This window comes from Coturnix japonica, chromosome 1, assembly GCF_054131305.1.
Source record: "Coturnix japonica strain WE chromosome 1, WE-NBRP24, whole genome shotgun sequence".
Lineage (NCBI taxonomy): Eukaryota > Metazoa > Chordata > Aves > Galliformes > Phasianidae > Coturnix > Coturnix japonica.
This window is the reverse complement of record NC_140663.1, coordinates 56065881-56086084: the sequence shown is the minus strand read 5'-3', so window position 1 is coordinate 56086084 and position 20204 is coordinate 56065881. Positions and strand designations below refer to the sequence as shown.

Here is a 20204-nt window from a genome sequence, read left to right as displayed (position 1 = left end):
TTTGAAAATCCTGCAAGAAAGAAAAAATCTGTTATCCCGTTCAGAATTATTTTATCCAATCTACTTCCCAAGTAACACCATTATTTCAGCATGACTTCTTATCCACAGCTGAAGAGATGTCTCTAATGTCGGTCACAACCTCATTATTCAATAAGTGAAACTAAGAGAAAGAAAGGAAGGTGGCAGGAGGAAAAAAGGCAACAAATTCTGTTAACATGCTACCTGTTGAAAGAATATGTCCTTTTTAAGGCACCACATCTTACACATTCTCAAAAATGTTGCTTTCAAATGACCTTGCTTTTCTTCTGTTTTTTAAAGCTGAAAAATTAAAAAAGAGCGGTTGCATGATGCAGATGACCCAGATGGTTGTCACGTATCAGAGATACAGAAACCTTTCAACCAAGAAATAACAGTCATAAAAGACTTCTTAGGCTCAAGACGACTTCATGTGGTAAAAGAACCCCACCAGATTATCAAGGGGGAGCACTGTCGCAAGATCACTCTTTTCACCTCCTCCAACACATAATTAGCCATCATGTAACAGGTGTCGCTGCTGCCTTGCTCTGTTAACTGTCACCAGCCTGGAGCTTCCTGTTCACAGAGCACCGTATCTTCAAACACTGTCTCAACTGATTTATGACTGAAGATTAGCCAGATGAGGTTTTCTTAGCACTTCATGCTTCCATTTATTATTACAACCTTTTATCTATTAACAGACAGGACCATGAGGGCACAGTCATTTCAGACATTCCCTGCCCAGCTGCCACAGGGCTCCTTCACACATCCTGAGCCCTAGACGCCCATGTCAGTCTATGACCATCAGGCCCTGCCCAGTGAGGCTACTGCAGGGACTCACTGCAACCCAGTCTCCAGCGTCAACAGGCTTCCCACTCCCCATGTCTCCACGGCCCCATGGTCCAGCTCAGAGCAGGGGCTGCCCTGTTTCAGCCTTAGGCAATGGAATAATTTCTGGCAGTCTGACCCTGCCCTTTATGGTCTCCATGCAAGGTGCCCCCGTGTCTCCCTATGCTACACTCTCTGAGCTGCCTGCCCTGCCCTGATATCAACTTGTTTGTTCATTCTGTGATCATTAAGCACTGAATTTTCACAGCTCCTTTGTACACTGTTGGGTAGACAGGTCTTAATAACTTTGCATGCGGCAAAGGGCATGCAAGCCACACAGACATACTCTGAGATAGCCAGACTGACCTCTTGGGATCTGCTAGTTTCCAGACTGTTTTCCTATTCCATCCATTCAAACAGCAACATAAAATACCACACTAGATGCCCATGACTTTGCAGAAAAACACTTTCACAGAACTGCAAATATTTGCTGTTTACTCTCAGAAGTTGCATCTGCAATGCTCTGTATGCATCCTGTATATATCCAGTGGGACTCTGTTCAGCCTTGTAGTCTTAAATATCAACTACAACAAATTAAATGGAAAACAAACAAACAGAAAACAAAGTAGTGGCTGTTCAGCATTTCTGAAAATTGAGGAAGCACTTCTTTGGAGTTAACTGGAGTGGTGGGGTGTGTGGGGTGGTAGAGTGTGTATGCATTGGTTTTTGTATTCATAGGGAATTAGAAGTTGAAAAGTGCCACATATTAGAGCCCTGCTGCACAAGGTACTATGAAAACATACTTGAGAACAGTAAATTGAGAAGAATGATAGAACAGCAGAAATTTAACATATTTTTTAGTACTTCTGAAACTATGATAGGGAGTATGTTTATAAATATCCAAACATTAAGTAGGCAAGAAAAATAAAGGATAATAGAGCCACTGTCCTCGTGTATTAGTTCATAACTAACAGAAATGTAAGGCACTCTTGCATTTACAAGGACAGCCTGAAGACTGCTGGAAATGGGAATTTACACCCAATGCCCTTCAAAGCAGTAGCCATTAAGCCTTGGTTCTCTTCCAAGCAGACAGTTCTCAATATTCAAAAAGCTAGAAGCTCTCACTCAACCTGTTCAGTATTTGTTCTACTGACAAAACAATGCCAAGCAGCTACGTTTTCATAGCACTACAGAGAAGGGAATCACTTAATGGGTTGGATTTAAGTGCCAGCCTTTCACCTTATGAGTGAAGGCCCAGTTGTGATCAAAATGATCATAACTTCATTCAATTAGTAGAACAAAGGATGAAGAACAGCAGCATTCCCACATCCAGTTGACACAGTGTTTCAGTCTATTATTACAGGCACCTCTATATAGTTTATGCTCTAATTTGCAGGTTAGGAACATTCCTCTTTGACTGTCTCCTGGATTGCTGTATAACTGTAATAATACCTGTCAGCTATTTTCTTTATTATTTTTTTTTCACATCAGCAGTGAATGGAACTTGTTACTCAAAATTAGAGAGTTAAAAATATTCAGGTAATGTAAAGCAATCTTTAATGTTTATTTTGCTATTTAGGTTAAAAATAAAAATGCTAGTTGTAAACAGTGTTTTCACTTTCTTCTTCTACTTGCAGTTTCTTCAGGGCTACAATTGAAATGTTTATTTTACCCCAACTCTGTTGAATCAAAAATCAAGGAACGAAGGCCAAATTCTCAGATGAGGTAAAAAGACAGAAATACTTAAAGGTGTGAGGTAAGATCAGGGTGCCATTTTGTCAAGTGACATAGTTCTCATGAAAAGATGTTAAAAGACACGATGTACAAGAATCACTGAAGACAGCTGGTGAAATCTGCACAAGAACAAAGCGTAGCTCTCACTGGATGTATCTAGAGAGCCTCTAGTTCAGATGCCCAGCAGCACTCTCAGGGCCAATCTCTGCAAGCACAGCTACAAGTGTAGAGTCTACTTTCTGTTTCAGACATCTTTGGCATTGTACATCTCCTCTCCAGCTGAACTTCAGACACAGCAGGGACAAGCACTTCTTATTCCACAGGATCTAGAATGGTGATGTATTTGATGAATATGCAGTGATACTGCAGTCTGTGACCAGTACTCTCCGTGCACATCAAAGTATTTCAGAAGAATTTAGAATAGGTGTTATGGAATCATAGGATTGTCTATGTTGGAAAAGACCTTGACAACTTGCCCCACGAAGAAATTCCTCGCAGTATCTAGTATACTTTCCCTTGACACAACTTCAGACAATGTTAACCTCTGCTTCCTTTTATCACTTGAGAGACTGATACCCTCCATACTGCAACCCCCTTTCAGGTAGCTGTAAAGCCTCACAGCAGCCTTTTCTCCAATCTAAAAAACTCCAGATCCCACAATTGCTCCTCACAACTCTTTTTCTAGTCTTCTTCAGCTTCAGTTCTCTCTGCTGTGCATATGCTCCAGCATCTCAGTAGCCTTTCATGTCCGGTTATGTATTCAGATATCTTATGTTTTGTTTATAATTCATATCTATGGGAGGCACCACATGAGTTGGGTACTTTTCTCCAGACATCTACCTGAAAACCTCAGTCCTCACAAATTATTCACGTGGAATATAAGGTTTTCACTGTAGAATGCATGTGTTTGAGCTCTTATATTTTTACCTATCAGTACTACAATGGTAACTGCAATAAGACAGTATGCTCTCCACTGAAACAAAGTTCTTGACTACAAAAGGCAAATAATTTAAGAATGTATAGAATTTGCACTACATAAGTCAATGAGTTGCAAGCTGATCAATTTGTGAAATGCTGACTACACTGTATTCAGTGGCAACACTGCCAGTAACCTTAGAAAGATTTCACTCATTAACTGTGTGATATACACCCATGTGCGCAAAGAGAGTCTGTAGAAGAGTTCAGAAATAGAACAGTTTAGGTCTTGAGCTTTGAATACAGTCCTCATTCAAAGCCAATTTCTGGACAAGACACTTCCTTCATTCCTCTGCATATTTATCTCCTGTTAGCTTTTGTCAGAATTATGAATATGTCTCGAAATAAACAGACTGCTTAATTATTAGTTGGTAGTGCATGACAGAATTTTGGGAACAGGGTTGTTAGCATCATAAGAACAGTAAATATGCTTGTATTGTGAAGTTTGGAAGTAGGTACCAGCAGCCTTCATTACAATTAAGAGATGTACGTATTTATTTATTTATCTTGCCAGCAAGCGTATATTCATGAGATAATCATACTGATTTAGGTTCCTATGAAAGCTAAATGAATGTTCAAGTAGAACTCAGTGCTGTGTCCTCAGCTGTTGCAACAAGAGTCTAAACATTCTAGGAATTGCCAGAACATTTTGTGGTAACCGAGTTTTGACAATGCCAGTCTCAGGAAATGCACTGAACAGTGAAAAACATATTCAGTAGCACCTGAAGTATCTGAAATACCTGCTATACGTATGAAAATAGCTTTGAGGAACATAATATCTGTAGTCGTTATGGTTTGTGTTCTACACAGTCTGTTCACTATATAGAGACACAGAATGCCTTGGATTGGAAGGGACCTCGAGGATAATCACGTTCCAACCCTCCTGCCTCAGCCAGGGTTGCCAACTGCTGGATCAAGTACTACATCAAGTTGTCCAGGGCCTCACCTAGCATGGCCTTGAGCACCTGCAGGAATGGGGCACAAACAGCGTCTCAGGGCAATGCCTCACCACCCTCTGAGTGAAAAACTTCCTCGACACCTAATCTAAACCTTCCCTCCCTCAGTCTAAATCCATTCCCCCTTGTGCTATCATTACCTACCTGTTTAAAAGTTTATTTCTCTCCTGTTTACAATCTCCCTTTAAATATTGGAAGGCTGTAATGATGTCTCCCTGCAGCTTTCTCTTCTCCAGACTTGAAAAATACCTGAGAATGAATTAGTATGCATAAATGTATGAGCTTTCAAAATGCCAAACAGCTCATTTGTAGAAACTCTGTATTTTTACAAGCATCTATGCTATATGAAGTGCATAACTTCAGATTTATGCTAGAATAAACATTTCTTTAATCTTTCATAACTTACAGCTATTGGTGATTATAAAGTTTTCAGACATTAAACTTTGCATTTGCTTAGAGAGAGTTATTATGATATTCACATAACATTGAAATGAGGGGAAAAAAGAACACTGGTACACAAACGAACTTCTCATGCTTATGAAACCAACACAGAGGTGGCTACAGGCAGTGCTGTTCAGCAAGCTGCTGGCAGACTTCCTTTCCTCTATGCCTAAACAGAATTGTTAAGTACTGAAAGATGCACACGCCAATGAAGTAGAAGCATTTTTCTTCACAAACACAAAAACATATCAGAGTGTCAAGAAGTATATCAACAAACTGATAGCATGAAATGCTGTTCTGCTACACAGCCAGTAACAGGAATAACCACCTGCATTCTGTCCTGCACTCAGTTCTCATTACATGTTCAAGAACTCACAGTAAATGGAACTTTTAACCTGTAAATAATTTTTTTATTATTAAAAATATATTAAAAAAATAAAACAAACAAACAAACAAAAACCGTTTTTGAGGAAATAGACCCAACATTTGCCAGGTTGCTCTAACTCTATAAACTGGAGAAATAACCGAAGTAAACTACTTTCCAACTCTGCATAATACAGACTTTTGTTGTTATTATTGCTAATGAAACGATCTGACGTTGCTTTGTAGACTGCACCGAAGGTTGCACAACTCGGGTCATCTACGAAAGGATGTCCCGGAATAACCGACCGGACAGTCGCAGGGCAACCTCTCCATCCTCCCGCCGCGATGAGTGAGCGAGGAGCACAGCGGAACAGCGGGGGATCGGGAGAGCTCCATCAGGGTTAAGGGGTCCCGCGGGGCTGGGCTGGGGGTCTTCACCCACCGCATACAGCGCTGCCTCCCGCACCGCAACGCACCGCGTCCCGCTGCGCTCGGGACCGCGCGGCGGGGACGAAAAACTTTCCCCGGGGGACGCGCAGAGACCCCCCACCACTTGCTCCCCCCCTCGCCCCACTGCCATTGGCCGAACCGCCTACCGAAGCCCGCTAGGCACAAAAGGCGTTGCTAAGTGGATGTTGGTTTTTTTTTTTCCCCTTTTTATTCCCCCCCCCACCCCCCTTCTTTTTTCCCCCTCCTCCCCCCCCTTCCTCCCCCCCTCAACCTTCACTACTTCTTCGGATGTGAGCGCGGTTTCACTCGCGCCGCGCCCGCCGCTCCGCTCCCGTCCGCTCCGCACCGCTCCCCGCTGGAGACTGTGCGGGTCCGACGCGGAGCCGCCCTTCTCCAGCCATGGCTTAGCGACCGGCTGGCCAGGAAAATGAGTTTCCACGCGGAGGACGGCGTGGGCAGCCTCTGCCACAAAGCGCTTCAAATCATTTCCGAGCTGTGCCTGGGCGGGCAGGTGGAGCGAGAGAAGTGCGCCGGCATCTTCCCACTGGAGACCGCCCGACAGGGCATCGGCGGCACAGGTACCGCTACTGGCCCCGGCTCCGCCGCTCCCGTCCTGCAGCATCCGCGTGGGCGGCCGGAGAGCGCAACTTTTTCTTTTGCCTTCCCTGCGTGCCGAGGGGGCGGACGGCGATGGTTGGGGGAGTTGGGGGGGAGGGCAGGCACGCAACCCGCTTTAAAATCCTCTCAACCCGGAGGCTTCGCGTCCGCAACGCAGAGAGGAAAGCGCCGCCGGGCACCTCGCACCTGGGGTGGGCTCACCGCGGCGGGGACGGGGACAGGTGCGGGAGTGGGGAGCACAGTGAGGAATCGAAGGGGGTGAGATCCTCCCCGACGTGCGAGCCCCGCGGTGAGCTGGAGCCACGCCGCCACCGCTCACCCATTGCCCCTGGCGGCTCAGTTACATCCAGGTTTTCCCTGCGGCGGGGCTGGCGGTGGGGCAGGGACTGTGTTCGCCGCTGCTGTCACGGGTGGGACACGGCACGCGTGGGGTGGCCGCCGAGCACTTCGCCCCGTGCGCTGAGAGTCTGGAGAGAGCGGTGCGGGATGGCCGTATCCACCCGGTAAGGGCTTAGGGTTGAGGAAGAGCTCTGCCTGCCGGCAGGGTGCTGTAAGGTCGGGGCAGAACGGAGGTTCAGAACTCGTCTGGGAAATCAAGGGGGAGAGAAGAGGGAGTTCGGGCTAATTTAAATGTTCCGAAGCCAAAACAAAATGTCGGGGTTGAAACCGGGCAGAACTCCTAACGTTGTTTGGTCATTGATTTCGGGGCTGTCTGGGTCTTCTGGAAGCAGCTCCACTCTTTTGCTTTTCTCCACACAGTATGCTCCACAGCCCTTCTTGACCATCATGTTTATTTTGCGGTCAGGGCTTGTAAATAAGACCAAGTTATTTATTTCTGTCAAAAGTGATCGGTAATCTGTTCCATCAGTGCATAAATGGAGCAGGACAGCTTGCACTGTGGCCAGCAAATACCAAGTGTGCAGTGGAAATCGAATAAATTGAACACCAAGAAGTGAAAGGCAGCAGGTACTGAGCATGTACTCTAGCCATGCTGTTGCTACCACAGCAGCTGATAATATTTTATGTTTTTCTTCTAGTGCTCACAGATTTTTCTGCAAATTCCTTCCCACCCCAAATAAATAAATAAATAAACACCTGTTGCTGCTGCCTTCCTTAGGGAGGAGTGGTTCTTCTTTCAAACTCCAGTACCTGTGTGTTCCTTCCAGGGTTTTGTGCTTGTGTTTGCAGTTGGTGAGGGTTGCAGGGCTCTGGGGCCAACCCATTGGGGCAGTGGAGTGGATTTGTAGAGAATACTGCACAGGGAGTCCACATTAGGTGTCGTGTAGTAGGAAAGTGGATATGTACATACATAGGTGGGATACAGAAACGTCCCACAGTGTAAACCAAGACTTGCTGTTCAGAAAATTTAACTCTCCAATATGAAATGCTTTCATATCAGAATGTAAACAGTGCTTTTCAAGAGTTGTCTGCAGTTTTGAACAGCAATCTACTTAATGTTTGGCATTTGAAAACTCTAAGTAACTTAAAATTGTTAGATTGAAAACTAAGTGATGATTAACAGATACTGGACTTGAACCCCTGGGTGCCGCATCTCAACCAAATTCCTAAATCTCACCTTTTCCTCCTTAAAAGGAACACAGTAAAGGTGTCAACTTTATTGGCATATGTGTTAAAGCAAACATTGTCTCATTTATTAATAAAAATGCTAGCAATCACATATTAATACTTTATGACTCCAGTGGAAGAGCGGAGATGCTGTTGTTGATAACTGACGGTATTTTTTGTATATAAACACTTGGGTAGACAAGATGTAGATATTACTCACTTGAGTTTTCTGAAAGTGAAAGGTTGTCAATGCAGTGTTTAGGTTGAGAGAAATCTGGTCATGGGAAGGTTAGTCATGCCACAGAAATGTTTCAATTCTGCTCTTCAGATGTATGCAGAGTACCTTTCCAATGCTGTGGGTGAAGTTAGTGCTGTCCACAGTGCTGAGCATCCCTAGATGCAGCTCATTAAAGGTATAAATCTAAAGCATTCTCTGTTCTGAGAATGAAGTCATAAATGTGTAGTCTTGAAGCACTGCTGTCTGGAATGTTAGCAGTTGTTGTGAGAGTCTATATCCAGTAGACGTATCCTCCTGTAGCTTAGTAAATTCTGCACACATCTGGTGTCATGCAGCACTAGCTGTATGGTAAAGAGGAGCATGGGCTAATTTAGCCCTATTTTGCTTTAGCTTTCCCAGCAGCCTGATATGGAAATCTCTTTCACAGTCCATGCCCACTTCAGTTATTTGTGGTATGGGGCTCTGTGCAGCATATTGGACGTTAGCCCCTGAGCAAGCACTGAGGCATGCAGTGAAGAAACTACTGTAGTCAGAGTAAGAAGATATTTGAGCTGTTAGAAGAAATTCTGGAGGCTGTGAGAAGGTGCTAACAGAAAGTGAAAGAGAGGATGGTAAAAAGGAAAGCAAACCTTTTCTGTGTAATACAAAGTTCTGGAACTTAGAACATTAAAATAGGTAACTAGAACTGCTCTGATATGGTTGTGTTGGTGGGTGTGATCATTGCTTTCTGTTCAGCTGAATAAAGTAGTTGACCTTCTCAGAGGAATCACAACCACAGCTCAGGTTCACACCAAAATATGAGACGACATTGACTCTGTGACCCAACAAGTTTCACTGGCAAGTAGAGGTTGGGAGCTGCTTTATTGTTGTTACTGTTTTGACAGTACTGATGTCTAGAAGCATAGCAAGGGTAACAGAATGGAATGTAAACAAAGAACAGGGAACCAGAGACAACAGTCAGGCCAAAGAAAATAAAAGAGTGTATTGCTTTGGAAAGGCAGGATCCAAAAAGAAACAACGAAGCAGGAAGGAGAGCTTCTTTGTTTTAATATTAATTAAAAGTAATAATAATAATAATAATTTCCAGACATTTGACTCCTTATGTTCTCAGAGAGATAAGAGTTTGGGCATTCTTTGCAGACAAACAGGACTACATCAAAAAGATGTCTTCATTCTTCAGTATTTTTTCCTCTTAGTGACAATGGCAAAACCTTAGGACCCTCAGTTACTGCTCAACTCTAGGGTCAAGAAAGGCTAATCATATTTCACATAATGGATAATTAATCTATGGAACTCATAATAAAGAATGTTATGGAGAGAAATAATTTTGTAATTTTCCCAGAGCTTTGGACAATTAGTGAAGATACAACATCTGCCGTTATATTTTCTACCCTGGCAATTACAAGGACTATTAATTATCTTGTCCCAAGGGGAGTACTCAACAAAAAAAGATTAGGAAGCTATTTACATTTATGGTGCCTTAATATAGTTAGATGACTGTGTGAGCGTTCTTGAGAAGAGTATAATATTTTTTGGCAAAATGCTGTATTAAAGGTGTAACTGATTTATTTTTACACCTTTACTTCCAGAAGATTTGGGCAAATGTATTTGTCAAATAATGGGAAGAGTCTGGTGGAAAACATGTAGGAACTAGAAGTACGGGATTGTATCCAACAAAAGTTAATGCAAATTATTTTCTAGAAATGTCCAAAATTCATATGTGCTGCTTGGTTTTACCTGTATTTATACTCAGGTTGTGTGAGCAGTAAGGAACACTAGCTCATTTTCTTGCCAGTTAAGCATCTCTCCTCATTGTAAGGAGCCAAGCACATCAAAATCCCATTTGGGAGCATTTCTGAAGGTTAAGGCAAGAACTGTCCTAAGAGGAGGACAGGCATCCTGCTCTGGGGACATGTTTAAAACTCACTGCCATCCCACACGCTCTGCAAAGTCTCGCCACTTACTTACTGCTGTCTTTGCTTTGCTAGGCCTGCTAGGCCTGCAAACTCAAGATTCTCATTATCAGTTCTCATGGGAAAACAGTATTTTTAACAGCTGGGAAGTCAGTTGTTTCCCTGCCAGGAGATTGTATTTTAGCCAGCTAGAGCGTGGCTGGAGAGCTCTAGGGGGTGTTATTTGCTCTTGCTCATTTGCTTGTCAGGCAGTGAATTTGTTTTAAGTTGACCATGCAGAGAACATCAGCTTACACAGGACTGTTTGTTATTCACCTAAATATTCTATTCACAATTATTTTATTTTTATTATCATTATTTATTTTAACCTAACAAGCTTCTAACCTTATCCCTGACTGAAAATTTGCTACAGAAGTATGGAAGGAGTAAGAAAACACTGCACACAACACAACATAGGATGCAAGTATACTTGAAAGGAAAATATTTCTTCATGACGAAGTAACAGTTATTTGAAACAATTGAGCGTTCTGTTGTAGAGAAAAATGATAAAATTAAATGATAAACTTAAAAGACAGACTGAGTTATTTGTGATGTCACCTGATCAAAGCAAAACTGTTATCAGAGAGAAACAGGGTTTAGGGAAAAAGTAAAAAGTGCAGGGTTACTGAAAACTGTATTTTATGAAATGTTTCTTAACAAGCTGTGAAGAAAAACAAACAAACAGAAAAGCAGGCAATTCAGCAATGCAAAGGTATAACAGAGGGGTAAACATGCCACAGAAACCAGACTTCTTTACAGTAAATGTGAAGGCAGTCATAACAGTGCAAAAGCCTTCAGCATGCAGATAGCGGTGATGCAGAGTAAAAGCATTTTATAAAAGACTCTTCCTCCGTACATGTTTTGCAAAGAAATGAAAAATACTGGAACGGTTATATAGCTGCTCGGGGACAGATCTGTTTTAACGATCATAAAGAGACAAGTGTTTAGCTGGGTCTCATCCTGTGTGTAACATATTCGTTATGTATTGCTTGGTATGAATAAACATAACCATGGCAATTCAAGAATGATACTTCAGCTGCATGAACTTGGTTGTAGGTGAGGCATGCTTGTGTTTGCTGGCTGTTCAAAGGGCCTGTGATACATTTGCAGTTTTTTCTTGTCTCAAAGAGGATAGTGAAGTATTCTTGCAGATGTTTTCCAGCCTCTGTGTTTCCATGTTCCAGAGACATACTTGCAAATGTGAGAGCAGCATGGGACCAAACCCAGAGCTGTGTTTTTGTTTAATGGAAGGTAAATGGGAAATGTGGGCTGTGCAGACATGGGAGTTTACCTCCTCCTGAAACTAAATGAGAACTAAGAAGTAAAAAAGTATGTAGGCAGACAAGCCAGAAAATGCTTTGGAAATTCAGGAAAACAGTTTACATTTGCTAGAGTAAATTAGAGTGTAAAAGCCAGCGTTCAGTCAGATGTCATTTGCTTCCTACAGTGTAGGCAAAACACAATGACCCAGACAGGCAGAGTGCGAGCCATATTTTCTCATTACAAACAACGTATACTAATTTTCATTTATATACAACTACTCAAATTCCTTCTGATTTCTATAAAACCAAAGATTATGTGGACTAGGAGAAAGTTAACAAGCTTCTGGCAAATGCCCTGTATCTAATGTGCACAACATAATCTAAAGGCCTATACATGGAATCTGAAATGGTGAAAGAGGATGTTCTATTAGTGGTTGGACAGACAGAGGTTATCAGATGCACTGATAAATGGTGTAACTTAGATTAAATGATCTTGACAAGAGATTACTAATTTTATGTGCAGTAAAGATGTAGTAAATCACAGTGACACCTGACTTCATTGGGTTCCCTTACCAGTAAGAAAAATGCTACCCTTGAGTTCTGTTAGCACTAGGAAGCAATATACCAGCCAGGAGGTGGTGATGGCTGATCGCTGTTTTGTACAGTTTCAGACATCAGTCTGAATTAACAACATAGGAAAGAACACATTCACAATAGGGCTGGAGTCAAAAATTTAAGGAAGATCTTCAAAGTATGTTTCGGTATGGCAGCAGCAGAAGAGACCACATGCAGATTTTCAAGCTGAAGTTTATTTCTGTAGTTTGAAAGGTAAGTCAGGTGCTGTGACCAAATGCAGTGAAGAGAGCAAGTACAAGAGACTACACCTGCTGCTGTCTGAGGCATGCCAAACCATTATATCCCCATCCTTGGGATTTACTTGACAGAGAGGTATCTGTGGAAGATCTGCTGATGCCAAGTGAAAATGAACACCAGAAACTTTTGATTCTTCAGATTCCTCCCAAAAAACTGAACAGCAGAAGTTTTGGGTTGGGCCAACTTCTTCCTATGGGGATAAGGGAGATCTGTTGGACCTAAATGTTTTATAATTGGTAAAGCTCCTATATCCCTCAAATTCTAGAAAATCAGAGATGTGTTAATTAATCTGTATGAGCTGACTGCTTATATTCCAGAGCTCCCTTCAGTGTGGTTCCTATGGAAATAGCGGACTTGCTTATGGACAATTAACAATAGGAAAAAGCAAAACAAAACAAAACAGTTGAAGAAAATTAGTTATGAAAAAAAGTTATTGGATGTTGAACATGAAATATTTAAGAAATCCAATATCAACTATACACCAAGAGAGGGGTCAAAAGAGAACTCAGCTCCTTTTTTCTGTCTGCCAGAGACACTCACAGCGCTCTTCTAAAGGCAGAAAAAGGCTACTGGGCTCTGTAACAGTCCTGAGGTAGGAACCTATGGTACAACTTTGTACTGCAGGCTTGTCTCTATCCTCTAGATCCAGCAGGAGCAATATCTCAGTACACACCTCTGTATACCTCCTGCCATGTGATGTGATGAGCAAGAGAGACTGCATAATGTGGTTTCACACAGTTGTAGCTGACTGGTCCCTCCTTGCCCTGCCTGCTGCTTATGCATATGGACAGCTACATTATCACACTGAGTGGTCTCCTTGGTATACATTCAGTAATGGCTGATGAGTGCCTTTTTTTCCCAAGCTAAGCCTCAAGGGCCACGTGCTTTCAGAGCACTGACTGTAATGGAAATGAATTTAATTTGCTTTGGACATGGAAGTCTGCCAGCGTGCATGTTTGAGAATAGGTTCATGTGCAGGACTTCTCTGAGGCAAGTTAAAAGCAATAAATTGTCGGAAGCCACAGTACAGAAACCATGGTTCAAAATGTTGCCTAGCATCCAGAAAAAAAGGGTGGGGATGTTTCTACAGACTTGCCTAATATGAAACACCAGCTGTCAAGAAGCCTCTTATGCTGGATGTCTCTCCAAAAATATTTACAAAAAATGCAGAAAGAGTTTGAAGTAAATATAGCTCAAGAATTTCCTAAGTAGACATGCCTTTCCCAAATGAGAGGTATTAAATTGACCAATAGTGGCACTCTTCAAAGAGTTATTTTGAATAGGAAGGCATGAAGATACAGGGGACTTTCAGTCATGAAATTCTATCATAACTATGAAGATGACTTTAAGGAGAAGTCGGTAAAGAAAAATCACTGGGTGTGAAATGTTAGCTTCAATGAAATCAGTGGAAGTTATCCCACTGATCAGGAGGGGCATTGTGAGAGAGGGTTTTTCTTCATGTTCCTAAGATTACTCAGCATGTGAACAGGAATGGCAAAACCATAGTGCAGCGTGCCAAGGCGAGTGTTCAGAAATATATCTATTCTGTGCAAACATATAGCATTGAAGACAGGTTGCAATTATCAGTTTGGAAAAAGAGTTGTCAAAAGCTTGCCTGAGGCTGAAAATGATTTTTTTCTTTCTTCATAGCAGAGAAGGGCAAGAATATTGTTTATGGTGTTGACAATTAACCTTGTCACAGACCAGAGAGTGTACCCCCTTCTGTCTCTAAAAACTTAAGGCAGTCTTTGAACTTGTCACCATCTAAAGAATACTTACATAACTAAAGTGTGACCCCAGCCTAAAGACACTTCCATCCTTTGGTAACCATTTTCCTCTCTATCCAGATTTCCTTGATGAGTATGTGAAGAAACTCCTGCTCTGCAGAACCATCTCTTAATGTTTTTTATTCTTAAATTCCTATGAAAGGGTAATATATGAGACATATCCAGTGCAACATGTTAAGTGTCAAGGAAGCTCCATTTGTCTGCTGTTCTATAAATGATTCTAATCTTCTCCTAACAGCAAATCTTGCATAATAATTGTTCAATAGAGTGGCTTTCAAAAGCGAGAAAATCAAATAATATAATTTTTGCATTAATTGATATGGCATACTAATTGCTTTCTAACAATTATGGCAGTAAATGTAATAAAATAAATATAACTTTTATTATAATATATTATATATATTATTATTATTTTTGTCCAATTCCTTTGCAATTGCTGTATTTCATTATTTTGTTTAAGTATCTGTTACACTATCAAGTGCAATATGTGAGGCTGTTGAGCAAGCTACTAAAATACCAGATATGGAGACTATAATTTATATGATTATTTCCAGAATTAGCTCTCCAATATTTTCACTACTCGTAAAACTTAAGATGTTTCATACTGTGTTTCAGGGCTATGGAACCTACTTTTTTCTGTAAAGATTTTGACACTGAATTAGAGACCATTTGAAATTATTAAACGGAAATAAAGAAAGAAAATTTAGAGAAAGTTGAAGAACTGGAGTAGGTGTTGAAAAGAGACACCAGGTTATTTGAAGACTTGAAAAATCTCTCGCAGTGAAAGACTTAAAATAAGATTGGCTAGAAAAGCTTTGATAGTATCTTTTTCAACTGATAGTGCCTTCATCAAATTGAAACTCTGTTAGATGTTTATATTTCTTTTTTTTAAAATAATTTCATCTATTTCACCATTTTCTAAATTAATAATTGCAACTTTTCAGTTTTAAAAGCCTTCAACTCAAAATGTAAGCTAATTATGCTAATAGCACCTACACTGAGCTGGAAATATTGCAGATGAACTCAAACTGAATTTCTTTTTGGTTTTCTTTTTTCTTGTTTTCTGAGATACCATCAACATTTTTTTATATATTTTGTCAGACTTTGAGAATCTAAAAATATTTAGTCTAGCTTGATTGAAAATTCATCTGGTTTCATTTATCAAAAAAGTTCCTTCGGTGGGGCATACCTCTGTATTCATATACAGAATTAATGTATGAACATGCTCTGGTATTGTGACCAACTGACATATCGCAGCGTCTCTCCATCATCTACTGAAACAGAAGGACATCCAAGTGCCTATGATGAATGTTTGTTGCACTTCTCTAATGACCCATGCCCAGGAATTGGCTGGGAGACCTAAAATGGCTAAAAGCATACCAGGGACTGGTGTTGGTAACTGCATTTCAAGCTCTGTGTTTGTTTCTAGCACTTTTTGCTTATTTGTGTTTTGCACAAGACACCTCTTACGCATGTCATATATTTTAATCTCTCATACAAGGACATGATAGAATCAGGGATTGTAAATAAGAACTACAAAAATACAAATCAGAAATACAAATTTGCAACAAAGTGATTAATCACTGAACCAAGCTGTAAATTCCGGCAGCATCTTTTAATGTCTTCTTTTGCCATCAAGATTGGACACTACTGCAAAATATGCACAAGCCCATTAAAAATTATGAGGCTCAGAAAAGATAGCAGGGTAAACAGTAGATCAAACCAAATAGCCTAATAACCCCTACTGGGGATTCATTCTCTAGAAAAATTGTAGGCAAAAGTATTGCTTTCTTCTTGTGTTACATTGCTATTAGGTATAATTATGCATCCATTCATTTTATGGGAGCATCTTAAATTGAAGTTTGTCGTATGAATTTCTCATTAAGCTGACATGAATATTCCAAGGGCTACATTTTGACATTTAGCTGTATGCAGAAAAAGGTGCCCAAGCCTGTCAAAAATGTTTGTGGACTTCTGTTCAAGGCAGGGAGCAGTTAGTACTAAACTCTTCAAATGCAGAAGCATAATGCCAATTCTTCCATGAAGCTGGCCAGGACATATATGAAGTAAGGTTGAGCTGAAGCATGTCTCCAGACTATAAACACCTATTTACATTGACTATTCTTATCTATTTTCATGTTGAATGGGCCGTAAGCTTATTATTTCTTACTGAAAGTTGTATTTGAAGATTAAATATTAATAAAGAAAACCTTCTGAAATTATCTTCCAGAAACTTAATCTCCCGGGAGGACTCATGAGCTGCAAACTGCTTCATAGATTGCACACACCTAGAGGACAATTATTTTTTTTTATCCTGTGATCTTTTAGAAAAAATTAGGCTCATACGCTGGTTGCACTTTTCCACTGGTTCAGTTTAGTAGCCTGTAGCCTCCAGCTATGGATACAAAATATTAGCTGTTAAACTGTCAAACCTTGTTGTAACAAGCAGTAGCAGCAGCCTTTGCTTGAGGGGCATTTAAGTAAGGCTTATTGATTTTTTTAAAAAGCATACAAAAGCCTCTTTTCAAAAGGAAAGGGTTATTTTAGTTATATTTTAGAAGATTACATGATACTGGAAAAATCAAACTGAAATGTGTCACATAGAATAAAAGTCTTAATTAAGCTTCAATTGGCATTTCTGGTGATCCACCATCTCCTAAAATACAAGTCTGTTTGCAGAATTTAGTTAGTATGAAATCTGTTCCTTTTACTTTGGCAGTGTTATTGGATATGTTAATCCACCATGGCACAGAAAGTCAAGTGCAGGGCAGCAGGGGTGGCTAAGTGTATGGTATGGTCTTCATACAACCAAGGGCGTTGAATAGTGCAGTATGAAGGCAACTTCATGTTGAGATCTAACAGTGTTTGAGATTTAACCCCTGCAACTTATTGTTCACAGCAGACTGTACCTTGTTCCTGTTTATCCAGTTTTAATATGTTTACGAACCAGTTAGCACACAAAATCAGAAGTTTGACAAGTCCTAAGAAACTTCTCTATCAGCCTGGGTGTTTGTAACTGACCTATCTTCATAGATGCTTACAGAAAATGCTATTGTTGTTTAGTTTTTTTTCAGCAAGATGTATTCCCAAGTAAACACCATTTGATCACTGTAAGTAGGTGGATTTGGGACCGTTTGGGTAGTCCCTTACTTCCTGAGAAATTTGACTGTCTCTGTGTGGCCAGTGGTTTCAGTACTGGCCCTGAGTCTGTGAAACAATGAATGGGGAATGTGGAAAAGAGGTAGTGGAGGATAATAGTATTTTAAAGGCGTAGGCTTAGATATCAAAAAGAAAAAAGCTTTGAATGAGGCTTCGAAACTCATCATGGGATAACAATTGCAATGCTTCTGTCTTCTCACCTGTTTCATATTCTTTTCTCTCCATGTTTGTCTGTCACGATGATCTCTGTTTCTAATTCCTTGCAGACATCTCAGTCAGTTTGTTAGCAGTAGTCGTCAGCTTCTGCGGGCTCGCCTTGCTGGTAGTCTCACTTTTTGTCTTTTGGAAGTTGTGCTGGCCCTGCTGGAGAAGCAAACCTCTCACTTCCAATGCCAGTAATGTCCCGCAGAGCACCTCCAGTGCTCCTACAGAGGTTCTGGAGACCAGTGAGAAAAAGGAAGTTAAAGAAAATGGGAAACCTACAACAAAGGTACTTGAAGCTGCACTGAAAATTAGCCACACTTCACCCGATATACCAGCAGAGGTCCAGAACGCACTGAAAGAACATCTGATCAGACATGCACGCATGCAGAGACAGATCACAGAGCCCACGTCATCATCAAGGTAAGGGATACTTGCATCTGTGGCATGTTTCCTGGGAAAAGGTACAGCCATAGCATTCTGGTGAAAATTTCCAAAATCTTAGGGTCCTTTTGAGTTCTTAGCAGTTATGGGCAAACCAGCAGTAGTGTGAGGGTAAAGCTTCTGGCTTGTTAACAGAATATCCCAAAAAAAGATGGCAGAACTTCAGCTACCTCACCGTTATATGAAGATCAAATCTATCTTCTTCTACTTTGTAAATATATATGTATTTACATATATGTATTTACAACATATCCATTTTTGGTTTTGTGTATAGGAAAATCCATCCTAGTGTGATTTTTCAAAGTACTGCAAGTCTGTCTTTTCACAGATACATTTTTGTAGACATAACAGTTGCTTTTACAGATGAAAGTTTTCCTCTTCATTAAATAAAGGACAGATTTGTTGTTGATGCCACATTTCTTCATGACATGTTTGCCACTTCTGAAGGAATTAAAATCCCAGTCTAAGAATGTAGTCCTTACAGATTGATTTCAAAGCAATACAGATTCTATATAGATTTTGGAACATATGTCAAGCATGTACTATTGCAGCAATGATTTCTTTTGTATTACATTGAAGGACAGAAACTTTGGTTTTGTTGCAGATACAGACTTATTTTGAAGAAGAGATGTGCGGTGATCTGTAGTATCAAACACGATTTTCCTCAAATACTGTCAGCAAATTTAATGCAGAGGGAGCAGGCAGTAAACTAAAAAGATTGCTTCCTACATAAAAATAAATAATAATAATTATTTTTTGAAAATGAATGTTTTCTTAACAGAAAATGGGAAAATGAAAGTTAAAAGAGGCACTTGAAGTATTGCATAACACTGTGAGAGTAGAAATGCTGTATAGGAAGTGACTAAGTTAGTGGACCTTTTGCTAAATGGAGGCATGCTACCAAAACAAAACAAACAATCAAAAGCCAAACAATAATAATAAAAATACATCCACCCCATTTTCACGACACACAAGATTGTAGAAGACGTGCTTTACATTTAAGGGCCACATACTTTGCTGCCTTTCTAAGGGTCCCCAAGACCAGTACTTTGCCAGTTCAGTGCATTCATTGAGCTGGTAAGTGCAGAAGTGCTTTTTTCCTCACACTTTTCCAAAAACAGGAAACAGCCAACAGGCAACCAAAAATGAGAGCACTGCAGTCAAGGGTGGTCTAGCTGACTCCAGCAGCTGAACTATCTCCTGAATGACAAGACTGTATAGCTGCCTTTAAGCCACTTTGACCTGTCTGTGCCTGGTTGCAGCTACTATATCACACTATACTATATCATATATCCACCTGCTGAGATGGGGAGCATGGTATCCTGGCTGCTCTGAGGAGCTTTTCCAAAATACTGGGAAGGCAGCTTTAACGTTGTTGCTGCTGTAAGAGGGACAGGCAGAGGGACAAAAGATGATACAACTTTACATGACAAGGATCTTATGCAACTGCTATCTGCAACTGCTGTGCTGCTGTCTATCTAATTGGATATTAATTTGAACAGTTTTATCCATTATGTGCCAACAGGTAAATCTGTAGGTGATCAGACTGTCTGACTTCCTGAACAGACAGAAGAAATAACTAGCTGACAGATAGACTTGAAAACTCTGTGGCAACACAGGGGAAGAAAGAAGTTTCAAGGAAGTAATCCAGAGCTACTTCAAGCTGTCAAAATATTCCCATAGACCTCCAGAGTGATTTGGAGTGGGATATGAATGCATAAAATAAAGTTGAAACCCAGCATTTTTTACAAAATTAAAGTCTGTCATCTGTCCTGCTCTTTCTGTATGTACTGTGGGGAAGCTTTTTCCTCTTATCCTGCCTAAATTATCAGTTCTAAATCTTTTCTGGAGGGATGGTTCATTTCCTCTGAGTAGCCCTGCTTGTCCCACCTTAAGTACTTAATGACACAGTGTTGGCACCAGTAAACTGCAATAGAATTTCTGCATCAGTGGTGTTCATTTAGATGCATTTTTGCTCAGGGTTAGAGGGCCATTTTTCTCTGCACTTTGTGAAGGTATGCTGCAATATAGTTTACTGATTCTCTGATATTTCTTCCTTCAAGTATTCACCTGTATTTTAAAAGAGCTGTGAGCTCTTTAGCATTTGGTAGGAGAGGAGTTTGTCATTCAATTCTGCAACAGTAAGTCAGGTCCCATGAGGCACAGAGGCAAAAGTGAGGTGAGTGAGAATGTTAAGATTAAAGAAAAACAAACAGGTCAGTTGAATTTGGTAATGGCAAGAAGGAAATAGTGGACTAAGTCCTGGCAAAATACAGTTTAAATGCTGGTGTCCATTCCTGGATGTGGTCTGAAACATCACTCTAGTATTATCTAGTGAAGAT

General features: G+C 40.6%; 1 protein-coding gene across 4 annotated transcripts in view; it reads left to right on the top strand.

The window, feature by feature from the left end:
* Nucleotides 1-5639: 5639 nt before the first annotated feature.
* The window catches only part of SYT10 (synaptotagmin 10), a 33167-nt gene continuing 18602 nt past the window's right edge, over nt 5640-20204 (top strand). The window contains exons 1-2 of one of the 4 annotated variants that reach the window (XM_015866409.3): nt 5640-6340; nt 17484-17841. In XM_015866409.3, coding sequence (XP_015721895.2) covers nt 6190-6340; nt 17484-17841 — 509 coding nt within the window. In that variant the 5' untranslated portion in view covers nt 5640-6189. Of the gene's footprint in view, nt 6341-6524; nt 6884-17483; nt 17842-20204 lie in introns of those variants that run through there. The other 3 variants (XM_032445560.2, XM_015866419.3, XM_085541103.1) reach the window with 3 other exon arrangements.